The sequence below is a fragment of the Thalia democratica genome, chromosome 7 (genome assembly GCF_965202585.1).
Source record: "Thalia democratica chromosome 7, ktThaDemo2.hap1.1, whole genome shotgun sequence".
Lineage (NCBI taxonomy): Eukaryota > Metazoa > Chordata > Thaliacea > Salpida > Salpidae > Thalia > Thalia democratica.
Window position 1 is genome coordinate 35,309,157 of NC_139171.1, and position 25,595 is coordinate 35,334,751.

At 27.0% G+C, this 25,595-nt stretch overlaps 1 protein-coding gene across 1 annotated transcript; it reads right to left on the reverse strand.

The window, feature by feature from the left end:
* Positions 1 to 1,883: 1,883 nt before the first annotated feature.
* On the reverse strand, positions 1,884 to 3,977 carry LOC145841306 (creatine kinase M-type-like). The gene is made up of 4 exons (XM_082948667.1): positions 3,531 to 3,977; positions 3,120 to 3,332; positions 2,725 to 2,952; positions 1,884 to 2,042 (listed from the first exon to the last, which is right to left on the reverse strand). Exons 1-4 carry the CDS (start codon positions 3,975 to 3,977, stop codon positions 1,884 to 1,886), a joined length of 1,047 nt encoding a protein of 348 aa, XP_082804793.1.
* Positions 3,978 to 25,595: the final 21,618 nt, after the last annotated feature.

The window sequence follows — 25,595 nt, forward strand, 5'->3', positions numbered from 1 at the left end:
ATTGATTATTTTAAAACATATTTCAAAACAAACTACTTCCTCTATTTGTTTATAAAACAAAATCATTATGTTTTTCTTTTGAGGTTTGTTTAAAACTTAATAGTATAATATCTCTACAATATAAATGTTTTTTAAACAGTATATATGTACATTAAAAATTACTTTAAGAAAATTATTCAATTACATAGTTTTTGAAATAATAACGTTCATTTTTACTTTAAAAATAATAAAACCAATCAAATGTGTTTTCCAAAATTAATGTCTACAAAACGTTATTTATATTTTAGAGTTTGATTTACAAAAACTAACTTACTTTGTGAATATTAATAGTAAAAAACTTGTTTTAATTAACAAATATTTTAAAACTAAAGCATTAAAAAATATTTTACTGACGATGGGTGACTAAAATAACAATTCATGTAAAATATTTAAAATTATATATAATATTTAAAAATGTCAATTGACTACTACAACAAGCAATCTAGTTCATTTTGCTTAATTATGACGTCACAGCCGTAGTTCGATGATAGTACAGAAAAAAACATAGAATGTAACGTTCTTTATTCCTAAAAAAAGATCATTTAGTACGAGTTTATTAAAAGAATTGATTGCGCCTTTTAATTTTACTAAAGAAGATCGTAACAGTGTACCCTAGCGGATATTTAATGTTCAGGTTCAATCAACCGTCGACAAATACTTCCTGTTTGTACATGCACGAACATTGTATAGCACATTAGATGTTAGTTTCCAACAAGAAAACATCAGAAGGAGTTGACTTCAGTTGACTGGCTTTGTATATATACATTTGAACTAACACAAACATAATAAGTGCTTTTTTTGTTTGTTTTTATGCTGTAAAAATTGTTAAACTTCACATATATTTCAATTACAACTTTACATGTGCTCTTATATTTTGTATTTAGGCATATTATTAAACTTTTTGATACTTTCTATAAACTTTTTATTGTTTTAGATAACTATTAACTTTTTAGATTTTTTAAGAGGGGGAAAGAACCTAACACGAAATTAATTTCATAATTATTCTTAAATTTTTTTTACCATTTTGGTTTATTTTAATAAAGTTTTAAATCACTTAAATTTAGCTACTAAACGTTGTTTTAACTTAATAAAACTGTTTATAATGTATAAATTCACGACTACTTAAATTCTGATAAATTAAAATTTGATAGTTATTGTTCATTTTCTCTAATTAAAGATTTAACTTTAATTTTTTTATTTTCATAATCTTTTCAGTTTTCAGTTTAAAACTTCAATCGATATTAACATATTATGTAAGTTTTTTTTTAAATACAAGCAATTTAAAATAATCAAATATTTATTCAGACATAATAATGTTCACACATAAAAGTAAAAACTTAACCTAATAGAAAAGTATTTATGTCATATAAAGGTTTAGTGTAATTTATCAACAAACTTAAAAACATACGAAATGGCAGAAATAAAAAGTTGCTTTAGAAAAATAGTAAATTAACCATTTTTTATAGCTGCTAAAAAAATAAAACTTTACAACTTACTTATTAAGTAACTGGTATAATTTCGATTTCGTTCTTCTTTATAACTTGTTGTGTATATCGTTAGTTCATAATCTTTAGAACAAGTTACGTTTTTATAATACTAATTAACCTTTTTTTGGAGAAAGTTCTTTGTATTTGAATAATTATTTTTTTACAATATTATAATACGACTAGTGAAAAATATTTATTATGTCAATTATATTCATTATCATATCAATAGAAGCTAAGTTAAGTTATAAAACTTGTTGTAACAGCAAAAAAACCACATTGTAAACATAGCTTAAAATAATGAAATAATACTTAACGCTTAAAATAACGAAGCGCAGAAAACACGAACAATCCCAATTCTTAGGCTCCCTGAAACTTGAGATCTTCTTCGTACAGTTTGTTGATGCCATCGATGAGGACTTGCAAAAGTTCAACTTCCGAGTATCCTAATCTGTGACGGTTGGAAATGTCGAATGTCGAACCGTTTATCCCGCCAGACTCGCCTCTCGTACCTCGAACCTGAAAAAGGTACAGTTTAGGTGTATGCACAGAAACATGTACTTTTCAACGTACGACTGAAGGTGTTGTCAATAATTTTTGTACGTAATTGTGCTAACTATTTGATATATATATATTTTTGTGCATTTACATGTGTCTACGATTAATTTTAAATTGTAACAGTGCTGATAAATTGGAAACGGATTTTAACTTTTGGTATAGTCTTTAGTTTTTTGTTCATTGTTTTTTATGAAGAGAAAAACCATACAAAATAAATGCAATTAATTTAAATAAAACCCAAATATTTTGATTTGTAACTTTTTTGCAAAATTTCAAACACAACTAATTAATATATTGTCATTTTATTTACTTAAATTTTTTTGTTAAACTCATTAAGTTTAAAGTAATAAATCTTCCTACGATAACAAGGTCAAAATCACCATTTTGTTTTGTTTCAAACTTTGAAGACAAGGTAATAAATAAAGTTATCATTTCCGATTAAGTTTATTTGGAATATTTTTTTTTAGTACATAAAATGACGAACATAAAACTGAAAATCATATCGATGCTTGTTATCTGAAACACTTCAAAAAAGTATCAAGTCTAGAGAAAAATTGGATTTTACTTCACTCAAGTACTTTCAAGCAAAACTAAATAATATTTTTGATATAAAAGTAAAATATTTTAATTTTTTTCAACCGACCTGCAGTCCAAGCTCCTTCGCCTTCTTCTTGAGATCTTCAACCTTCCATCCGGGAAGGTCCACGTGCACCGAGGCGCGCATCCCCGTTCCGAGGTTGGTGGGGCACGAGTGTATGAACCCGTTCCTCTCGTCGAACTGAAACTTCTTGCCTGTTTTGCTGAGGATCATGTCGCCGATGGCCTCCACGCCCCTCTTCAACCGCGCGAACGTTTCGACGACGTTCGAACCCTGGAAAAATTTAAAAGTATAAATAAACTTGCATGTAGTAAAAGAATAAGAAGTTAAAAAAAAACAATATTGTGTTAGTTAATCTCTTCAGAACTAGGTTGTTGTTTACTTTAAAGAGAAAACGTATTGCTTTACTTTACGGTAAAATGTTTTATTATTTTAGTTACCTTTTCCATGGAAACGATCCTGAGCTGGTCCTCCTCGTTGACCCACGCCGAGAACTTCCGGTCCTCCGAGATGAACACGCCCCTGCCCTCGGGCCACTCCCTCTCCATCCCTCCCACGATGAGATTCGGGTCGCCGCTGATGAACAGCACGTGCTCATCGATCAACATCATCCTCTCTTCCTCCCCCATGCCATCTAGCGGAAAGTACGATCCCTTCACGTGAATTTAGTTTATTGACACTTATTTATATTCACACATTTATACGTTTTGTAATGTCTTACCTCGTTAAGTTTTGAAATTTTGAAAATTCTGCAGCTGAAAATTGCTAAAAAAGAACAAAGCAGCCAAAAATTACTAATCTTAGATAAATTTATACTTAGAAAATAGTTCAACAAGAGTTTTAAAACAAACCTTCAAGTCTCCTTCCAGCTCCGCGAAGACCTCCTTCATCAGCGACTCGAACTTCAACCGGTCCTCCCTGCTGATACACGGCGGAAGGGCGAACCCTTCCAAGTTCCTGCCCACCCTGATCCTCGTCGACTTGACCGGACAATTCACCCTTCCGGTGATTTTCCCCAAATCGAAATCGCTGACGTGCTTCCGGTCGGGCGCGACGTCGTGGTAGTCGCTTATGATTGGCTCGAAGACGTCGCTGAACAGCTGGTAGGACTCCTGGTCTCCCGCGTAAATTCCCACGCTCTGGTTTATAAGCTCTCTGGCGCAGCTGGTGGCGCGATCGAGGGTGAAGCCGTTGGCAGTTTGAAGGTTTCGGAGCTTCTGGTAAATTTCGGGGGTCATGTGCTTTTGCACGAGCGAGTTTTTGGACATCAAAACGGGCATGCTTGATTTGCTTTCCATCTGTTTGAATTGTGTTTTTTTATTGTAAATATGATTTACAAAGCTTCATTAATAAACGTATAAAATCTTAGAATTAAAGAGATGTTAGAAAATTTAATCTAAAATTTTAATTTTTTCGAAAACTTTTAAACATTAGTTTTGAAATTTGCGGCTTAAGTTATATAACATTTTAAACTATATTTTTCATCTCACGTTAAAAAGGTTTGGACTAATAAACTTAAATAAGTTTGTTTTTACCTCTAAATGTTTACTTCTGTTTAAGGTAAGGATAAAATAAACTTGGTATAAATCTGAAATGAAAATAAGTTAAATCAGAAAGCTAGGAATATACATATTATTTATTACTAATACACAGAAAGGTTTAAAACTTCAGATGCTAAAATGTTTAAAAACTTAGAACTTTTAAGTTCTCAAAACATTGTTTATTAAAAAAAAAGCATAAAACCTGTTTATGAATTAGAACTTTTTTAGTCTTATTTCTCAACAGTAAAGCTTTCGAGTATTAAAGTTTGTATGTTAGAAAAAGTTATCTAAAATTTCTTTCAAAAACACTTATGAACTTTGAATGTTTATTATTTTTTCATTTTTGCAAGTGTAAGATTTAAAACTGAATTTCCTGCTACGAAACTAACTTATTCTGTCTCATTTAAGCGACATATATGCTGACTTTTAAAGACTTCGACTCAAACTAGCATTAAAAAAGAATCTTTTTTTAAACCAAATTCTTAGAATAGTAAACAACAAGATTTAAAACTAAACATACTATAAATATATAACAGAACAGACTTAAAAAAAACTTAACTTGTATACTGGTATGATACTATGAATAAATACTACTTTATTTAAGTTATCCAAGAACTTTTAATAAAGAATAGTACAGAATTAATTAACTTCATTTGTTTATCTTAAACTTAATATTTTAATCATTTAAGATGAATAATAGTCAACTAATAAAGTTTAAAAGTATTAATATTTGTTAATTTCTTAAAAACTATTTAACTAACTTTTTTATAGTGCAAAAAATAGATTAAATGATTCAATATTAAATACGGTTTATTAACAAAGTTAAAATGTATTACTTAACACTAGTTAACTTCTTAAACATTATTTGATTGACTTTTGTATGTTGCAAAAAAAAAAGGATTGAACGTAAGCAAAATGCAAACTATATGTACATTAAAAAAAAGTTTTCACAATTATAAATTTGAAGGTATTTAAAAAAAATAAAATTATAGAATTATTGTACTTTTAATCAACAAATGTATATATATACATATATAACGAGAGAGCTAAAGTTCACAAAAAATTTGTTTTTATAAACATGATCTCAGTTTTCAAAACAAAATTGCAAAGAGTAGGCAAACAAATCACATAAAACTATTTAGTATCAGTACATTTTTATAATACTATTGCTTATGTTAATACTTATGTTAGTAACTACTAGTTACTTATGTTACTTATGTTAACGAATTATACTTATGTAAATACTTACTTAATATGTATTAAAGTTTAAAGTATGAGCAATGCGAAAGTCTCAATAGTTTGCTAGCTGTAACAAAAGTTGAAACACAACACACATCGTAGTTTTAGAATTTTAATAAATCTAAAAACTATTTGTATTGATATATTTTAAAATTAACAGTTTTAACTTATCTTAATAAATAAAAACTTGATACTTATTCATAATTTTAACAAAAAAACAATTTTAAATTTACATAATTCTTTAAGGTTCGGTTTGTATCTTTAAACTATTTGAAAAGCAACTAAATTATACTTTTAAACTGTTCAATGTCCATCAAAAACTTTTTATTGCAATTTTTGTGAACGTGATTAATTAATTTTTATTTTTTCTATGCTTCATACCGAATGAAATTTTAACCAATTACAATGATGAAGTATACGGAACTATAATTTCAAAAAGAAAATTACATTGAATTTTACAATACAAAGTGTAACGAATTAAATTTAGTTTACATGGCCAGTTTTTGAATTAGTTTAAGCAACTAAAGTCTATTAAAGAAGTATAAATCATTGAGTTATATAAAAAAAGGTCTTAATGTGAATTCAAAAGTAGTTTTTTTATTGTGATTAGTATTAAGATAACTTTAGATTTGTCATTGTACTTTTTTAATGTCTAAACTCATTAAGTTTTTAGTTCTTGAAGATTTTGTAGCTTAAAATTGCTAAAAAAAGAACTAAGTAGCCAACTTTACTAATCATAGATAAACTTAGATTTAATTTTTTTAAACTTTTTAAAACAAACCTAAAAGTTAACAAATATTTTTCTAAAATGTTTAATAACTGTAAAATTTGCCTTAAAGCTAAATACAACGTTTATCTTATTGAAAAAATAAGTTGTTTGTGAAAAAATAAGTACTATATTTTTATAATAATAAAAATTAAACTGGCTAAAGTTATATATGTATCTTAAAAATAAAACAACATTTTTTTTTGTAAGATTTATTTTTGAAAAGAATAGTTTTTAATGCAGGGGCGCTAGACTGCGGCCCGCAAAACAGTAATTTGTGACCCACAACGTATTTTTAGCTCGAAAGAAATCAAGCAAATAAAAGACTTTTAAAATTGTTGTTTTCAATGCGCTCTTAATAAATTTGCAAGTCAACAGTAGGCCTTACTTATGACAAATTGATAAGAAATTTGCGTCTAAAGAGTGTTTTTAGTTAAGCTGGTCTGCAAAAGATTTTTAATTATAAAATATGGCACGTAACTTTTAAAAGCTTGATCATCTCTGACATAAGGCGCAAAGATTTAAGATAGTTAAAAATATACTACATTATAAAAACACTATCACGAGGCTGTTTTTGTTACTAAAGTTGCTGTAAATTTTAGTTTATTATCTCTATTAAAATTAAAATATTTTATGCATATATATAAATATTTTTATCAGTCTACAACATTTAGACGTCATTTAAGCGTATAACATATCATAACTGTCTTAAGCAATAAATATAGGAACTAAATTAATATTCGAAAATGGTTTGCTGAAATTAATAAATCAATATGGAATATAATTCTTAAACACCTTTAACTTATTATTTTTTGATTACTTTCTAAACTATTCAGCAGCATGTCTTAAAATATAACTTTCTTTACTAAAAAGAGTACTAAAAAATTATTTATAAAAAAACTCTCAACTTAAGTTTAGTATCTTCAAACTAACGACTTTTGATTACAAAAACTTATTAATAACCTGAAGATGTCAAAAACAATACTTTTTTTTAATATATTAAAACCAAATTATATATATATATATTGTATATATATATATACCTTTTTTAAGCTTTTGTGAATTTAAAATCTGCTGAAAACAACAGCTTTTAAATACAAATGTTTAATGCAAATGTAACTGTTTGATGAATAGGTTAATATATTAATTTTTATTATTATTATTTTACAACAGACAAAAATTAATTAATTATAGAGTATAACTTTTAAGATTTTTTAACTAAAGTTTTATAAAACTTCGTTTAGATATGTGAGATAACAGAAATGTACTAATTTGAAACTTTTAAAAATTTAGTTACATATTGTTTTTATTAGTTTTTCACTTGTTGAATGATTAAAAAATAAACTTTAAACGGCTTTAAAATAAATTAAAAATAATCCCAAGCTTACGCAAAGTTATTATTTTTTTATCGTACTATTAAGACTTTGATAAACATTAAAGTTTTAATAAAGTTTTACAGTCGAAATAATCCTTTACTACTAAAAAAACGAAATATGTTGTGACTATCACAAAACTATAATGAGATCTAAACAATAAATTGCTAGAGAGCTTCACACTTAAGGAGCCTTTATATAGTAAAAACAAAAGTTCTATTAAGTTTATTGCTTTACAATAAAATTGCTTTACATTTAGCTAAAACTGTATAAAGTATTTATCTATTGCTACTTGTTAGTTTAATTGCTTGTGATCATCGCGTAAGCGAGAAACAATTGTAAAGCAATGAGCTCAATAGAACTTTTGTTTTAATTACATTACAAAACTATTCTAAAGCACTCAAACTTTAACAGAAGTAAATTATTTATTTGGTATGTTGTTTATAATAGTAATAATATAAACCAATGCAAAACTTGATAACAATCATGAATAATTAGAACGGTCACTTTATTAGGCTGTGATGGTCAAAAATAAAAGCTATGAACAGGGTGTGCTATAAACTATAGCTATATAAATGTAAAACATGTTCGTTAAAAACATAAGGAAAGTAAAAAAAAATAGAACATTTTAATATTTAAGCTTATTAAACTGTCTTCATAATTTATTTATTAAGTAAATTTCAGACCAAAACTTAAAACTCAGTATTTTGTAAAAGTTTTTACTTTTCTTTTATTTAAAACGACTGTATTTTACTTTTGCAACTTTTTGCTTAATATCGTGATGCAAAAGAAATAATTAGACTTTACTATAATAAACCGGAATACTTTTGTATGTAAAATTTTAACTACAACATTTAGTTTGAGTTAACAAATATATAAGTGTCTTGGAGTTTTCAAAGTTTTAAAATTTATTTAAATGCAGTAATTTATTTATAATTAAGCAATAGTTTAATTTTTATACACTAATTTAATTTAGTTCATACTTTTTCAGTCAAACTTAATAAATTTGGTCCTGTAACTAAAAAGAGTATATAAAACTTTTCTTCTTCGAGTGTTTAAATAACTATTATACGATCAACTTTTTTTTTAATTCTTTGCGCTTTTAAGATTTGCAGTTTAACGAAACTTATACGTCTAAAACTTAGAATGTTATTTTATAGTTTAAACAAAAGTTTGTTTAATCTTTTAAAAGTTTAACAATATGTTATAGTGTGAGTGGTTTTGTTTCAAAATATGCAATTTAACTTTAAAGGATGCTAGAAAAAACTTTTAATTTTTCGAGAATGATTGCTAAATGTTGTTTTTTGAATTAATTACTTTCTTAAATATAGCAAAAAAAATGAATTTTTTTCAAACAGAAAAACTAACAAGCTAAATAATACTAACTATAATAGCTTAAAGGTTTTTTTCGAAAATGTTTGAGTCTAATTATGTTAAAAAAATCTGCTGAAATTTTTAAAGCAAGTAAATGAATTATTACAAAAAAAAAAGTGAATTTGTTAATAGTTTTGTTTTGTATTTAACGTTAAATGTGGAAATTTTACATATAATGTAGTATGTCTCGTATGTTTTTTTTTCAAAGTCAAAATTTTTCAAACTTGCATATTTAAATTGTTACAACATTATTATCGCGTAAAGCAGGGTTTCCCAAACTCATTTACTCAATCGCCCCTTTTTCAGAAGATGGATAACCAAGTGTAAAGCAAATAAGTAACTTATAAAAACTTCAAATTCTGACTTTTGTCAACAACAAAAAGGACATTGACGCTTTAAAAAATGCTTCATCATAGGTTTTAAAACATTACGGAATTTACAACTATCACATCACAGTTTCTAATAACATTAAGGAGTTTACAACTAACACATCATACAGTATTGACGAGCTATAACTATCGCACCGCAGTAGTAAGGATCTACAACTAGCACATCACAGTAACGATGAGCTACAACTATGACATCACAGTAGTGAAGTTGAGTATTTATGACGTCAAAACAAAATCTCTTTTTTTAAGCTTTTAACTATTGAATCAAATTCGTGTGACGAAGTTACTGCATGTACGGAAATTAAATGTATCTCATCGCTACTGTGATGTGATAGTTGTAGCTCTTCACTACTGTGATGTGATATTGTGCCTCCTTACTACTGTTATTTGATAGTTCTAGATCAAATCTCGTCTTGGTATTCTTCTATAAAATAAATCTGTACTTAAGTTTTAAGATATATGAAATGTAATACCAGTTGATTCACTTTTTTTCGACTTAAATTAGTATTTTGATTGATATAAGTATTGTTTTACATCAGGGTTTCCCAAACTCAATTACTAAATCGCCCCCTTTTCAGAAATTTGAAAAATAATCGCCCCCCACGATTTTAAAAAGTAGTTTTTCTCTTGAGTACGAACTTTTGAGCCTAAAAAATTGTGTTCGATATGTAATTTAGTCTGGTATTTCTTATGCACGCACTTTTGGGTTGTGTTTAAAGTAGTTTACAGGGCTTGGGATATTAAGTTACAGTTGTTTTCTTATAAGCCCAGTAAAGTGTATAAATTACTTTAATTTTAAAAAGCCTTGTTTAATCAGTAATCAATCCTGACTAAATATGAACTGTTTTGAAACTAATGAAACTTTTAGGGTTGTGGTGGACAACTTTTGTAGTCAGCAATTCATGTTTACTTAATAATCTTTTCTTGTTTGAACTCGTTAAAAAAATGTAATTGCAGGCTGCATAATTTCAAAAAAATAACATAGAGAAAATTAAAAAGCTCGAGCATAATTTTAATATAATGATTTACTATTATTGTGATCTAGGAAATACTAAAGTAACTGAAAACCAAATTGAAAGTGTATTTCAAAATCATAAGCATCAAAAAACTAAATTTTGTTTATTTTGCACAAGTAGCTTTCAAGTTACTTAGCGGGTCGAAATTTGATTGGATCTGGACCGTACGCTACCCATCTGAAATCTTAACTGAAACCTGACATTATAACTATTTCTCATTTAACGAATTTCGGACATTTAGAAGTTAATACTAAGTAACTTATTTAAGCCGCACAAAATACTTAAATTATTTTATAAATAGGTATGTTCTAATATTAAATACCAGAGATTAAAAAACTATAAAACAATGAACAAATTATTTTACACATAGTAAAATAAATATCAAAACACCATTGCTGATCTAGTTTTAGGAAGTTTGACCGACTGGCTTATTATCTCATGAAAAGTGGTTTTATCAATAGCTTCTGTTAATGCAGTAAAACTATTAATTTCAATGCTAAGATATATTATAAGCAAGTTAGTTGTAAAATTAAAAATTTAATTTTAAACATTTTAAACTATATTTTTTGTAGTAGAATACCATTAAATAGTATTTGACTTGGAATAACCTTTAGGAAACTAAACCTTAATTTTAACATTTTTTTCTTAATTAAAATTCAAAAAAAAATTAAATTTTTTACAGTTACTTCTGGAAACAGAAAGTAATCAATTAAAAAATTCTTTTAACTATGTTCAAACTTTGTTTTGTCACTGTAGCAGTCTTTTTGATGGCTTATTTAAAACTGTTTAATTTTATTTTTTCTCTAGTTATTAGCCTATAATAGTTTACCAGAAAAAAATAGTGAAAAACTAAAAGCTATTGTTGAAATATTAAATTAAACAACATATTCTAACTGCTAATATATTAAAAAATAAGATAAAACAAAAACAGTTGTATTAATAGTTTGAAATTATTTAATGTATAGATTTTCTAACAATAATAAATCAAGTTAGAAAATAAATTGGAATTTAACAATCTTTTAAATAAAAAAATTGAAGTCATTTCAAATAGAGACATCAAATCTATACTCTTTTAAAACCAAAAAATAATTTTTAAAATAAAAACTTTAATGATTATCAATTTTTTTTTATACAGATTAAACAAGAATGACAAAAATATGTTAAATAAATTTCCTTCAAACAAATACTTTAACCACTATGCTATAAAAACGTTTAGTGTAATGTAAATCGACAAATATAAACTACAAAATTAACCAGGTCAAAACAAAGCTATTAACATATTTAAAACATAAACCATTTTATAAATACAGTAGACTTCCTCTTCAGTTCGCACTTTGAACAAAATCAAAAAGTTTAAACTCAAAAATTGTTACCATTTTTTTATACAAAATGATAAATTTAAATATGTTATATGCAATAACGTTATGAATAAACATGAAATCAACTAAAACATAAAACAAACATTCATAAAAAAAAAAGATCTATATAAGCTATTAAATATTGTGTATTTTTTGTTTTATTAATACTTAGTTAGTAATAGACTTTACTTAAGTTAAATATAAGAAAATATAAAATAAATTTGCACTTTTGTTTTGGTTAAAAAGTGCGAACTCAAGAGGAAGTCTACCGTAATTAATATTTATTAGGAATTATGCAAACCTGTTATAGAATAAATGACTTAGAATAATTTTTAATATAAAAAGACTATTTAAATACAATACAAACTAGGTTAACTAAGAAGTTTTTTAAAGGATCATATAAATAATTAAAACTTTCATAAAATAATGTCTGCTACTGATATCTAATATAATGCGAAGGATGAGGTTCATGAATGCTTGCAAATTTTTCTAATCTGATACTAAATCAGTCAAATAAAGCCTCAAGTCACTTCCTTCACAAATATCTAGATTAGATATTTTGCTCAAGATGTTGATAACTAAACTAAAAGCTTTCTAAACAACATAGCTAGAAGGAAATACTATACACAACAATCTAAATTCCTCTCAAATGATTGGATACTTTTGCCTTAGTTTTTGTTGAGTCTAAAAGCTTTCATATCGTTCTTTGGAAAAAATTACTTTTTGTTCAAGGCCAGTTTGTAAGTCTGCGAAGGTTTCCTGTGAGTCGTTTACTTTAAAAAGATCTGCCACGAAAAGGATCTATATTTTTATCTACATGATAGCTTTTTTGTGTCAAACCGAAATCTTACTACTTAATATTTTGAAATTGTTAAAAATTCCAGATTTTTTAGGTTTTTTTTTTGCGTTAAATGTCAAATTCCAGGTTTCTAGGTAAATTGGCAACCCTGTATAGTTTTATTTCTTAGTCTAACTTAATGACTTTTCAAAAAACAATTGGAAGTATCATGAGGTTAATATAGAAAACATAGATTTTTACAAACCATTTATGATCCTAAATAACATATATTTCAGGTTAAAAAATAGGGAGAGGAATTCCGATCGTCTATGATCTATGTAATTGTTAAATAAGAAAATATATGTAATTAACATGAAAGTAGGAGCCATAAGTACTTGATTTTTTCTCTATATTTTACATAAACACAATAAAATTTTTTGTTTAAGTTTTACCTCAGGGTCAAATATTTTTTAGCAAGTTAAAATTAGTAAAATAGCAAGATATAAAGTAAAAATTTTATGACAACCCAAAATTTTGAAATCGCCCCCTTTTCGCCCCCTTATTACTTATCGCCCACCCTTTCGCCCCCTTACTAATTATCGCCCCCCGAATTACTAAAATCGCCCCCAGGGGGGCGATATCGCCCACTTTGGGAAACCCTGTTTTACATTTACTTTATTAAATATATATTAAAACAACAAAAGCACTAACAAAATAAAAACAAAATTATCAAAAAATTTTAAAACAATATATTGAAGTTTCTTATTTATTAGTTGTTATTATTGGAAACAGTCTTAATAACTCTTCTACAACCCGCATAGACTAAAGTGTGGTTTTTTTTTTATCAAATTTAACATAGATTTTTTTGTTAAATTATTCATGAGGTTGTTTAATCTCATTAAAAAAAGTATGGTTTTGCTTAAGGATACATAGAGGGCAACATACTTCAGCTTTGCGATCCGCAGCTTACCGACCCTTGGTTAGGCTTGATTTAAACATTGAAAAAAAAACGGTTTTGATATTCATTCTAAATAAAAAGTCTGAGATGAACAGCTTTAAGAACTGTTTAAGATCATCATCACGTCATTTTGCTAAAAATTTTTGTTTAAACTATTTTTCGCGCTTTTGTTTGCTATTTTTAAGGAAAATTTGATGTAAAAGAATCAAATCTGAAGCATATGTAAAATTAGTGTTTGAACTACACTAAAGGTATAAATGATTAAGTATCGGGCTTTTTAAACCAAAATTAGACAAAAAACGTACTAAATACTCAAAGCTTAATGTATCTTGTAATAAATTATTGTGTTCAATTTTTAATTTTTGTTTTAAAGACTTAATTTAAATATATCCACTTGTTTTCTATCAAAAAATGAGTTGCTGAGCTTTAAGTTACTTATTGCTAATCATCGCTATAAATATCGACTAAATCGTACATAGCTCGATACAAATTATTTTGATCCATAAAAAAAGTGTATATTCCTACAAAATCATAATAAAGATAAAATTAATTTTCAAATAGTGAAAAAAAAAGTCCTAAACTTTTCGACGCGACTACCAGAACAACCCATGTGGAGTTCTGCAAACTGATTTCGTCTTCATTTTCCCAGATGACCAAAGAATGAGTGCTTCAGTGCGAAAGTACTTGACCACGTTTGGTCAAACCGATATAAGGGTTTATCGTGAAAACTCTTGCCTGGTTACGACATAGATACGAGTTTTTAATTGAGGTTGGTCTAAACAACCATGGTCTCCATGATTTGATACTGATTAACTTTAGTCAAGTGTTTCCCTAAGAGAACGACATCGCCCAACTGTGAGAAACTTCGGCAATCAGAGTACATTAACCAGGAAGGCGGCAAAAAAAAAATCAAGGTAAACTTCAAAAGGGGGCGGTTTATCTTTAGGTTGCTGCCAAGTGAGCGATTATGAAAACAATTTTGGGAAAACTTGCTTTAGTTGCATTTAAACCGCTTTGAAACGTGGTTTTAGAAAGTAATCAATTGAGAAATACATCATTTTGATAATGTTTAGCCACAGTTTTAGTTCAAGTTATTCTGTTCTTTATTTTATCTATGTATCAAGTACGTTATTAATTTTATAAAGTATCCTAGCCGTATTGAAGTCAGAAAAACAACTTTCTAAAAAGTTTCTCTACACTCTACAGCTCGTGTAACAAAAATTTATGAGTTTAGTACGTCACCATAGAAAATTACATTTGGTAGCTGGAACTAAGATCAAGATATTTATATGTTTGTTAATTATGAGAACTTTCTAGTAAAAACTGTTTGTTTAAAATAAGTTATAAACAAACATTAATACATAACAAACATATCTATTTTTTTTAAATGCAAACTCTTATTATTTCAATAAGTATTAAATAACTTTAGATTTTGATTAGTTTGTTTTATCTTGAACACTTATAGTTAGTTTATAACGTTTTATTTCGTAATATACGAATTTTGGCTAGTTTAAATAGAACTACAGTGAATAATAAAAGAATATGAATACACTGTAATTTAAAATCAATAACAATTGATATAGTTAAGATTAACCACTAAGGATTATTAGGATTTAAGTTTACAACTCATAGCAAAGTAAAAATTAAAAACTGTTAAACTTTAAAAAAATAAAAAGTTCTTAAATATAATAATTTTATATAATAAAACTTTAATATTAGTTTAGAATGGTTAGCTAATTACTAGCATAGCACTTGGTTACAATAGCAAAATCCTACTTGTTCATTGAAAGTTGAGTTAGTTTTCTAAGTTTTTATATAAAAGTCCTTTTTAAAAAAAGTTTTTGAATGTATATAGTTATAGTTTTTGAAAATAGCCTTATGTAAATCAGGTGTTCAGATACTTGTGTATACAAAAAAAGAATACAAAACAATCAAAAACTTATGAGTTAAATCTTAAAGTTGTTCTCCTTTAACAAAAGTATAACAAGTACTGTAATACTATTTCATACAGCTACATAGTAATTTTTGTTCAAAATGTCAAGGCTTGTTAAACTTACAGACATAGGAAATATCTTTATACGGTTTTTATAAACTTAAGAAAAAAAATAGCGTGAAGTTGAAATGAAAATGCTTTTTTTCTTGATTGTTTCAAATACTTATTTAATAGAGTTTTAAATGTTATTTAGTTTTTTAGGTTTTTGTAACAAAAAAACAATAGTAGAATTAAAACTATAAATAGTTTATTAGTAAAAGCTCAGAAAATATATATTTTATAGAATTAAAGTAACTTTTTATGTCTGTAATCTATATATACTAGTCTGAAAGCCAAAAACAAATTGCTATTTTATTTGTAGAAATTTATCAATTAAGCTATTAGAAAAATATAAACTTACTATCCTGTATTTTTAATTTTGTGAACTGTTTGCTGTATTTTTTCTGTAGCAGCTAGGATTCATTCGCTTAAGTTTCTTATTGACTCTTTTGAATCAACTTAAGTTTACATTTTGTGAAATTTAAGTAGTTAAAAACTACATAGATTTTAGCTTTGTTGTGCAAGGTCGATAGAATGTTTTTATGGAATCAAAACGTATTGAGTTTATGTCGTAAACTTTGTTTTGTGACAATCGTAAGAAATTGATCATCAAAAACGTTCTCAGATAGTATTTAAATGTGTTATTATAATATCAACTGTGTGGAAGATAAATTAAGAAAGCTACTTAACTCTTATTGTAAAGTAGCTTAGTTTTTTATGAATATTATATAATAATAAAATTTTGATCTTGTTTATTTTCTAGTCTTGAAATTATTTTTTCATATATAAAATACTTAAAGTAATTAAGCGCGATGATCGAGAGGTATTTTTATTCATTAGGTTCTTTGACCAATGAGCTTCGACTTTTTTGTCCTTAAAGATAAACTATATATTATGATAAAACTATCTCTAAACGATAAAAACAATCCAATATATTTGTTTTAAGTTAATTTAAACTAGGCACAATAGGTGTCAATTGGCTACAATTTCGCACTTAAATAAATATTTTATTGTCATTCAAACAAAGTCATATATCAACAGGTATTTTTTATAATTAATTTATGAGCCTTATGAAAAACAATCGCTTTTCAAACTTGATTGACCATTTAAAACATGCTGATCTAAAAACTCGTTTAAAATGGTGTGAGCAACTTATTTACAGACTCGAACTGATTCATGATAAGTTTGAAATCGTTTCAAACTTGACTCTTAGTAAGCTGAAAATAGATTCAAGTGATAATTTGATTATTACAAATGTTGAGTCTAAAGACGAAAAAAACAAAAACGATCTTCAGTACAAAGCTCCTGAATACTTCTTTGAATGCAAGGAGAGCAGCAAAAGCTCAGATGTTTGGAGAGCAGGAATTTGTGTCTTTTACATTTGTTTCCTCAAGTTTCCTTGGAAAAAAGCTTCAGTTAGCGATAAACACTATTTAATGTGGGTTTATCAGAATAAGCTGCCTTGCGAAAATGATAATGTTGATTTAAAAGCTTTGAAAAGCATGTTGTGTGTAGATTTTAAAACAAGGCCTAATGTTAAAGAAGTTATACGGGTTTCGCTTGATTTTGGACCCAATCTTCGAGTAGTTCGTGAGTTACCTTTCATCTTTTATTATTACTTAAATATAGAAGTAGGAAAACCATTTTGAAATTATAATACTGAAAAAAAACTAGTATCTTTAAATGTCTAACAGAGTTGTGTTAGCTTAAATTTTTTAAAGTAAACATTGTGATAAAATATTTATGAGAGTTTAAAGCTATGTTATATAATTTTAATAAATGTAATAATCCGTAAAGGAAAATTTGTTTAGCATAACTTTTTTGTTTTTGACTTGTTAGGTTTTACGTTTATTAGCTTTTTCACTTACTCTTTTTTTATAGCTTGGTGATAACGAAATAAAAAAAAACATTCGAAAATAAGTTTTATTTAAAAACAGTGATATTGCTTCAAATGCTTTCCATTCAATTTAAGTCAAAGTCAGAAGAAGAAAGCTTAACAGTGAACAGTTCAAGCAAGATGATGGTTAATCCTAGATATGGTAAGACATGCCTATTTTTAATTATAATTGAACGTTTATGTAATTTAATTATACGAGTACAAAGAAAACTATCAAAAATTTTAATATGTAAATTAATCTAACAAAACTTTTATCAAAAACTACTGGTATAATTTTGTTACAAGGACAGTTACAAGGCCTGTTTGTTGGTAATTTTATTACAATTTTTTAATATAAGAATGCTATTATTGTTTATCACAAAACGTAAGTTATAGCTATATTAACTTGTATAAAATAACTTTTAAACTACAGCATTATTTTCTACAGAACTGCTAATGTATTCTGACAGTTCATTTTACTAATAAACTTTTTAAAACTTCTACAAAAAAAGCTTGATGCAAAAAGTCGAACGTGTTCGTTTTTAAAACTTAAACTGTGATTTATCACAGTGGTCTTTTTGTTAATTAAAATCTATTTGATCTAATATGTATGAAATATGTGCACCCTAAGCTCAAAACTCCCACAAAATATCACAAAAAAAATTTTTGTTTCTTATTACGAACACCAGGATATCTAGTTTAAGTTTAAAAAACTTCCACATGTATACCAAGTACCTTTTTTTTACACCTTTAACTCCAGAATACCTGGTATAAGTTTAAAAATTGATTTTGTGCTCTTAAAAATAATTTTTTTTGCACACTAAAGTGAATAAGTGCACATGTGAAGATCACTGATTAACGTATTATAGTTTAAGCTTTACTTTAAATTTATTATTTTATGTACAAACTAATTAATTATTTATAGCAGTAATGAAGTTTGTTTTCAAAAATTTCAGTACTACTTTTACTTTATATTACATTAAAAGGTTGTAAACGCATAACTATACATAGCAATAATGATTAAAACTGGACTTAATTGTAACTTAAAGTTTGTATATATTAGCTCAAGTCCAATGTAACCCGCCTGACATTAGAAAAAGAATGTATTTTACTCAAGCTGACATCGGGAAAATTCAGTTCAACCCCGAAGACTTGAGATTTTTACGAGATCAAGTCAGCTTCAACTTTGATCTAGTAAATGAAAAACAGTTCAGGTTGCCTGCGTACCGATACTGCAGATTTGTGAATGAAGAAGACCTAAATGTTGTTGTAGACAGGCGAAAGAAGCTTTACAAGAAAATTGACGGGTATAAGTCAAAGAGTAAAGCTTTTCCAACTCTTTCATTTAAAATAGCCAACCTGGCAAGAATAAGGCTGGGTGTTGAGGACCATCATTATTGCTCAACGTCGGCCTTTTGCACGCCGTGGTTGAGAAAGGATTTTCCAAAAAGTGTCCAAAGGAACAAAAAGTTAAAGCAAAGAAATACCAATTTGGGCGACAAGATATACGCTTCGATCGAAGTTGACTACAAAGATGAGTTTGTTTTAACGCAAGAAACTGATGGCCAAGTTGGTTACATACCGCAAAGGTTCATTGCCTGTGGAACAGTAGCGTTTCCTAAAATAGACGACAAAGAGATTTGGACGGTTGGATTCGTGCAGGCAGTGGTCAATGACTCAGGCAGATGTCAAATAATTCAAAAGTACTACAACGAGGACACTGGAGAAGAAGCATTGTAAGTTTTCTTTCGTTTTCAAACTGTTGATTTTAACTTATTGTACTTTATGTTAAACGTGTTTTAGTATATATACGTAATACGATACTTAAATAAAAAACTATTTATTTAAGCATGAAAACTCTACCATCTAGACAAATATTTTTTTTTTTTAATATTTCAGTAAATGTGTTGAAACTCTCCAGCATGGGAAGGGGTTGCCTTATACCTGCGACAATGAAGGCTGCTACCCTTGGTATTCAAACAAAGGTATTGTCACTTTAGAAGGAGAAACTGATCAGTACAGCATTGTGCATATTTCCGTAAGTAGGGTGTTTTTAGTTTTTTAAAGAGCTAAAAAAAAATAGCATAAAAGCTTTTGCATAATGGTTTTTAAACAATACTTTTGATAAATAAAATAATTTAAGAAACTTTTTCATTTTTCTAAGTAATTTAAAATAATTTAATTTCTTTCAATAGTTTGATAATACGGGCATAAAGTGTATTGCAAAAAATAATATCGATGTCGACATAAAAACGTTCAGAAAAATTCAAATACAAAAAACTTAAAATATAAAACATTAAAACATGAAAAGACATTTTAATAATAAATTAACTTTAATACATCTTTAAATGAAAATGTACTTAAAATAATGCTTTTCAAACAAAAATACACACGTAGATGAACGACGCCCCGGCTCAGGTAATAGGAAAGTTGACTGGCAGGAATAAGTTTGTTGAAGTGGACAGGAAAGTTAAGTTTAAACTGATGATTGTGGCCATTGAAGAAAATTCCGGGTGCATGGCTGAACTTTCATCTGTAGATTGGAGTTTGGACTTGAATTTAGAAAGAGATCCTTACTTGCCTCTGCATCGCCAGACGAAGTTAAACAAACTAAAAATAGAGTGCTTCTTTGATGATAGTGAGTAAACTGGTTCTTAGTAGTTTTGAAATGTTTTTACAAAGTATTTATTTTTTTAGAGCAAAATTTACTAACTGAAGATTGTAGATTATTTAAACAAATTTGCAGGAGTTTTGGAACCAAGAAGTCCAGTTTACTCGATTACTGATTATTCTAGCATGAGAAGTCGTCCTGACAAGACTTCAAAAATTTATTTGGCATTGAGAGGTCCTAATGCGAATGAAGCTCAGGTTTTTATAACAAAAAACAAAAAAGGAGTGCCAATCAAAGCGTGCAATTTAAAATGGTTTGACGACGAGCCGTTGTTTTTGTACGTTGGGAGGCGCTATTGCGTTGAAAATGGAAGTGAATCAAGGAGTTGGGTTTCTTCTTTGTTCAAAGAGAGAACAGGTAGATCGAATAGAGCCAGCTTGTTTGCTAGAAAAGAAAAGAAGAGGCATCCTGAGCTGGTGGGTGTGAATGAGCTTATACTTAAGCAATTGATGATTATCTGTGGAACAAATGGTAAAAATATCCCAGTTGCGAAGCTTAATAATTTGAAGGAACCTTAAAATAGTGTTTAAGTAAATACATTCAAAACCTCAGTTTTAACAAGTTAATTAATAAAAATTTAATAACTTTTTTTAGTTTTAAATACACTGTTTAGAAATTTTAAGATAAACTAAAAAATTTAAAATTGTTTTAAAGTTTTAATTTTTCTGATAAAAGATACAGATAAACTGATATTACAGATAAAAAGTTTTCTTGTTTTTCCTTTGTATTTAATTTAGCGAACTAAATGTCTTATCAAAATACTAGTTGTTTTTTTTTCGTTAATTAAAAAAAGTGAAACATTACTTTTAATAATCAACATGCAAATAGATAAATAATATAGTGTAATAAGTTATTAGAAAGTTTTAAAAGAAATTAAAAGATAAGTTTGGTCAGCAGTCTTTTATAAGTTATCTGCTAATTTACCTATAAAAAGTTGCTCGTGGGTCACATTGTACAAAAGAAGTTTTCCACAGGCCGCAGTTATTTTATAACAATTGTAATAATCAAAAAAAAGTGTTTTATACCAAAATTGTGAAAAAATAGACAACAAAAGAGCACTAAACAAAAGTAATTTTTATGTTTAAAGCCAAGTTACAATACAAGTGCTTATCAAAAATGCTTGTTTTATTGTTTTGAAAAAGTTTTTGTTTTGCTGAAAAGTATATCGTTGACTGAAGATTTTGCTTTGCGTGTCGAAGTTCGCCGACCCCTTTTCTAAAGTTTACTCTTGATGGAAAAATGACTTTGCTTTAATTGGTCCTTAGGCTAAGTTTAACGGAAACTCTAAGTAAAATTTTACAGAATAGAACTTGTAGCAACGTTATTAAACAATCTAAAACTTTATAAAATGTACTAGCACAATCAAAAACTTATATATTCAAATATAAATAAAATTGTAACTAAAAAGATTTACATTATTTTAATAGCAGGGTTTTGCAGCTTTCTATAAGAACCAAGCTGTATTACATATGGAGAAAGCAACTTATGGGCCGATAGTGAGTACTAAAAAGCTATCTGGTTTTAAATGTAACTAAAGTGCTTTGATGAAAAAACCTTTTTATAGTAACGTGTGATACTGAAATAAAGTTACAAAAGTTTTATAAACTTTAACAGACATGGTCGTTTTGCCTGAACCTTAAAGATTTTAGGATAAGTCAGAATAAACAATTTTTTTAGTAAGAATTTAAAATAGTTACAACTTAAAGCAATTTAGTGAGTTTTTTCTCTGAATGTTTTATGAAAACTTTTTGATTTAAAACTAACAAAATAGTAAACTATTAAAGTCTAGTTTAATAAGAAAAAATAGTTTTTACTATGCCATTTAAATTTGGTGCAAGTTTATTATTTTTCCAGTTCCTGTTTCAAAGCTACTTATACATATTATCATATAGTTGTATACTCAACCTTAAATACCTATATTGCAAAAGTTTATTAAAAATTTAGTTTTAAAACTATTCAACATTTTTTTGAATTCTTTATTTTTAGTGATAAAAAATTAAAAAAAACTCTCAAAAAATGACTAACTGTGCAAATTGAGCTAAGTATGTGAAAGTTACAACCAGACATGTTAAAAAGCTCTGCTTTGTTTACTCGAGCGTGAAATTACTAACTTAAAACAAACCAAAGTTTATACGCTTCATTGCTGAATTACCATAGTAACGATTAGCATTTTACCAACTCTGGTTACAACCAAGAAAAAGTTAAAGGTACTTGCTAAAAAAGGTTACTTTCACTTATAACTTTTTTCATTTGTTGGTACTACATAGTGTCATGTGTAGGATCTTGATCATTGTTTTGTTTTAATATACTATAAATAAAGTCTCAAACAAAAAAAAATATTTTAGATCAGAATATATATGCTCTTCTTATATAGTCTCTTAATGATTTTTACATCAAAAATTTATATTATAAAAATCTAAACATTTTTTTTCTGAATACTTTTAATTGATAGGTTTTGATAATACGTGAGCGTCTCTTTTGCACGAAGCGAAAGTTTTATTTTTGGTTTAATCAAAAACCCAAATTCAAAGGAGACTAAAAATTTATTATTTTACTTATTCGAAAACAGTTTTTTAAATTATAAAAATTCTTAAACAGAACAGTTAAACCTCGTGCAAAAGTGACGCTTCGTGAGAAAGTGACTCCGTGCATATGGAGCCCGTTGTCAGCTTTAATACACTTTGTTTTTACTTGTAAACTTTTGTGACCATTGAGCCAACCTTTTAAAATTGGATTTATAAAAGTTTACATTTACGGAATAACCTTATTTGTTACTGGGTGATGACAGCAACGTAGCTTGGTACTGGTACGCTTCTGCGAATCTGCAGAAACGTACACAATTTTACAAAAACAAAAACGCGCTTTTGTTTTAATTCTTTAGCTTAAAAATTTGCTTTCTTAGCTTTTAGTATTTTTAATACTTAGTATTGCCCTCTTGATAATTTTTTATTTATTTTTTTTTTTTTTGAAATATAACACTGTTTATCACCTGTAGTGTCTAAAAGATTAAACAAATCAAATATATTCAAATTACATATATAAATTTAACTCGTTTATCAAAAAGCAATGCATCGTAAAATATATGATAAAAGTTACATATGTTTTATAGGTGAATTAAAAATCATAATCTTGCGTTGTTAAAAGTTCACTACAACGCGAGAACAATAAAACGGGTTGAGCTCGAGCAGGAGCAACTCAAGCAAAGACAACTCGAGTAGGAGCAACTCGAGCAGCGACAACTCGAGCAGGAGCAACTCGAGCAGGAGCGGAAGAGTTTTAGTTTAAAAAAAAAGTTAATACTATTTATAGTGTAACATTTTACAGCTTTTAGCAGTTGGAAGTTGGTTTCTTTCCTTCTTTTCTTTCAAATTATTACCTTAAAAGCTCGAACTACGCTCGAACGATGCTTTTAATCTCTTTAAGTTTTGATAAATGTGTCCAACGTTACACAATAAAGGACCACATTAGTATTATTTTAGTTATTTTCTAAATACGTAAAACATGTAATAAATTCATTTTATAATGAGTAAGTATGTAAGTTATATACCTTCAAACATTAGTCACTTACCTTATAATTTGTTTCGGTAAATTAAAGTAAATTTCGACACTGTTGCAGTAAAAAAACTTAAAGCAAAAGTTTAAGTGTTTTAGAATAGTTTGAGTATACTTTTGTATATTTTATTAAACGACAAAAAAGCGCTCAAACAATTGGTTCTAGGACCTGGTGCACGAAAAAATCTTTTGGTAATCAAGTCGTGAACCGCTTGGATACCTTTTAACTTCTTGTCCAGGACAGTATACTTTGAGGAGTTTTATCTGTTATCTAAATAACTTTAGAAAAATTACCAATAAAACTAAAAATGTTATTTATTGAACTATTTTATTATTTATAAGGAGTTTGATACTTAATTACTAAAATACTATTCCAAAGTAGTACTTAAAAAACAAAGTTTTTTTTAAGGAAGTTTATTTTAAACTAATTTATTCTGCAAAATCACATTAAAACAAATAAAACAAACTTTAAAAGAACAAAATTATGACTAATACTTTTTCATATGTAAAATAATAAAACCTATATTAGATTCTACTTTAAGGAATTCAAGATTCAAAAAGGGCTTTTTTGATAAGCAAATTAACGATGACTTTAGTTTATTTTATTGTAATAATAAATGTAGTTTTGATAACTAATTAACCACAAATATAGTATAAAATTATATTTGACTTTATTTTTAAACTTAAGATATGTCATGTGAACGAAGAACAACAGCTATCTATAAAGTTGAATTAGGTATTTTAATAAACTCAGTAAGACTTTTAGAAGTGTTTTTTTTTTAATAAGGCTAACTACTTTTTAAAAGCTCACTTGGTTTTAACTGCTTTGGAAACATCGTACTAAAGTTAGATGGTTCTTTACAAAGTATAATTAAACTTAACTGTGTTACATTACACTTAAACCATTAGTCAAAACACTAAAATATTTTTAAACTTATTCTATACTAACTATGATGTATGAATGTATAACCAACTCAGCATTTAAGCTTTTTATCCAACTTCAAAAAAGATTATGTATAAACAAGTGAAGTTAATATAAAACCCTCATTGTCTTAGATCCATATTATATTTAGTTGTCTCGTCTGCTCTTAAGTTATAGCAACTGATGCTGATGTCAAATTATTGAAAAGAAGTATTGGCATGAGAAAAAAGTCAATCGTAAAAAAATTAAAAGACCGGTTAGACTACTTGACACTTATTAAGTTAAACTTGTGTAAAGAAAAATATGGTATTCTGATAGCAGTTGTAGTTTTATCTACAAAAACTAAAAGAAAACTACAAGTTCTATTGACAAATTATAATTGCTCTTTTCTTGGTTAAAATATTAAAATACATGTATAATAATTCCAATAAACAGATTACTTAAGTTTATGAAAGCGAGTAAAAGAGTTCGAGTATATAATGTTAATTGCAAAATAAAAACAGTATGACATCTCAAATTTAAAAATAAATTAGAATAATATATGGAAAAGTTTTGTTATAAATAATGATCTAAATAAATAAATTATAGGACCACCAAGAATTATTTTGTATTTTTAAAATTCCACTGTTTTTAAGCGAATTATACTTAAAACATAAAACTTCTACAACAAACTTTTAATCTTTTTTTTTTATCAACTTAAAAACTGTTTGAGCAAACATATTTATTTAAAAAAAGTTCTGAAATACACTTGTTTGAAATAAGTTTTAGAAAACTTTTTTTCATGAAAGTGTTAAAAAATCATTTTGATAAAACTTTTATTTTTTGTAAGCTAAAGCCTTTAAATTTTCCAAATAATAACCATTTTATCAAAAAACTTCCGAGTGCCTTTTAATAAGTAACCTAATCAAATAATCCAACTATCGCAGCGTATATTAAACATGTTTACCTTCTTCCAATCTAATTTTAGTGATCACATGGTTTTACCTCAAAATATTATTTTCTCATTGAAAAAACTGTAATAAAGTTGAGCGTTTAGACAAAAATTATAGATAAAATTTTACTTAACAGTTA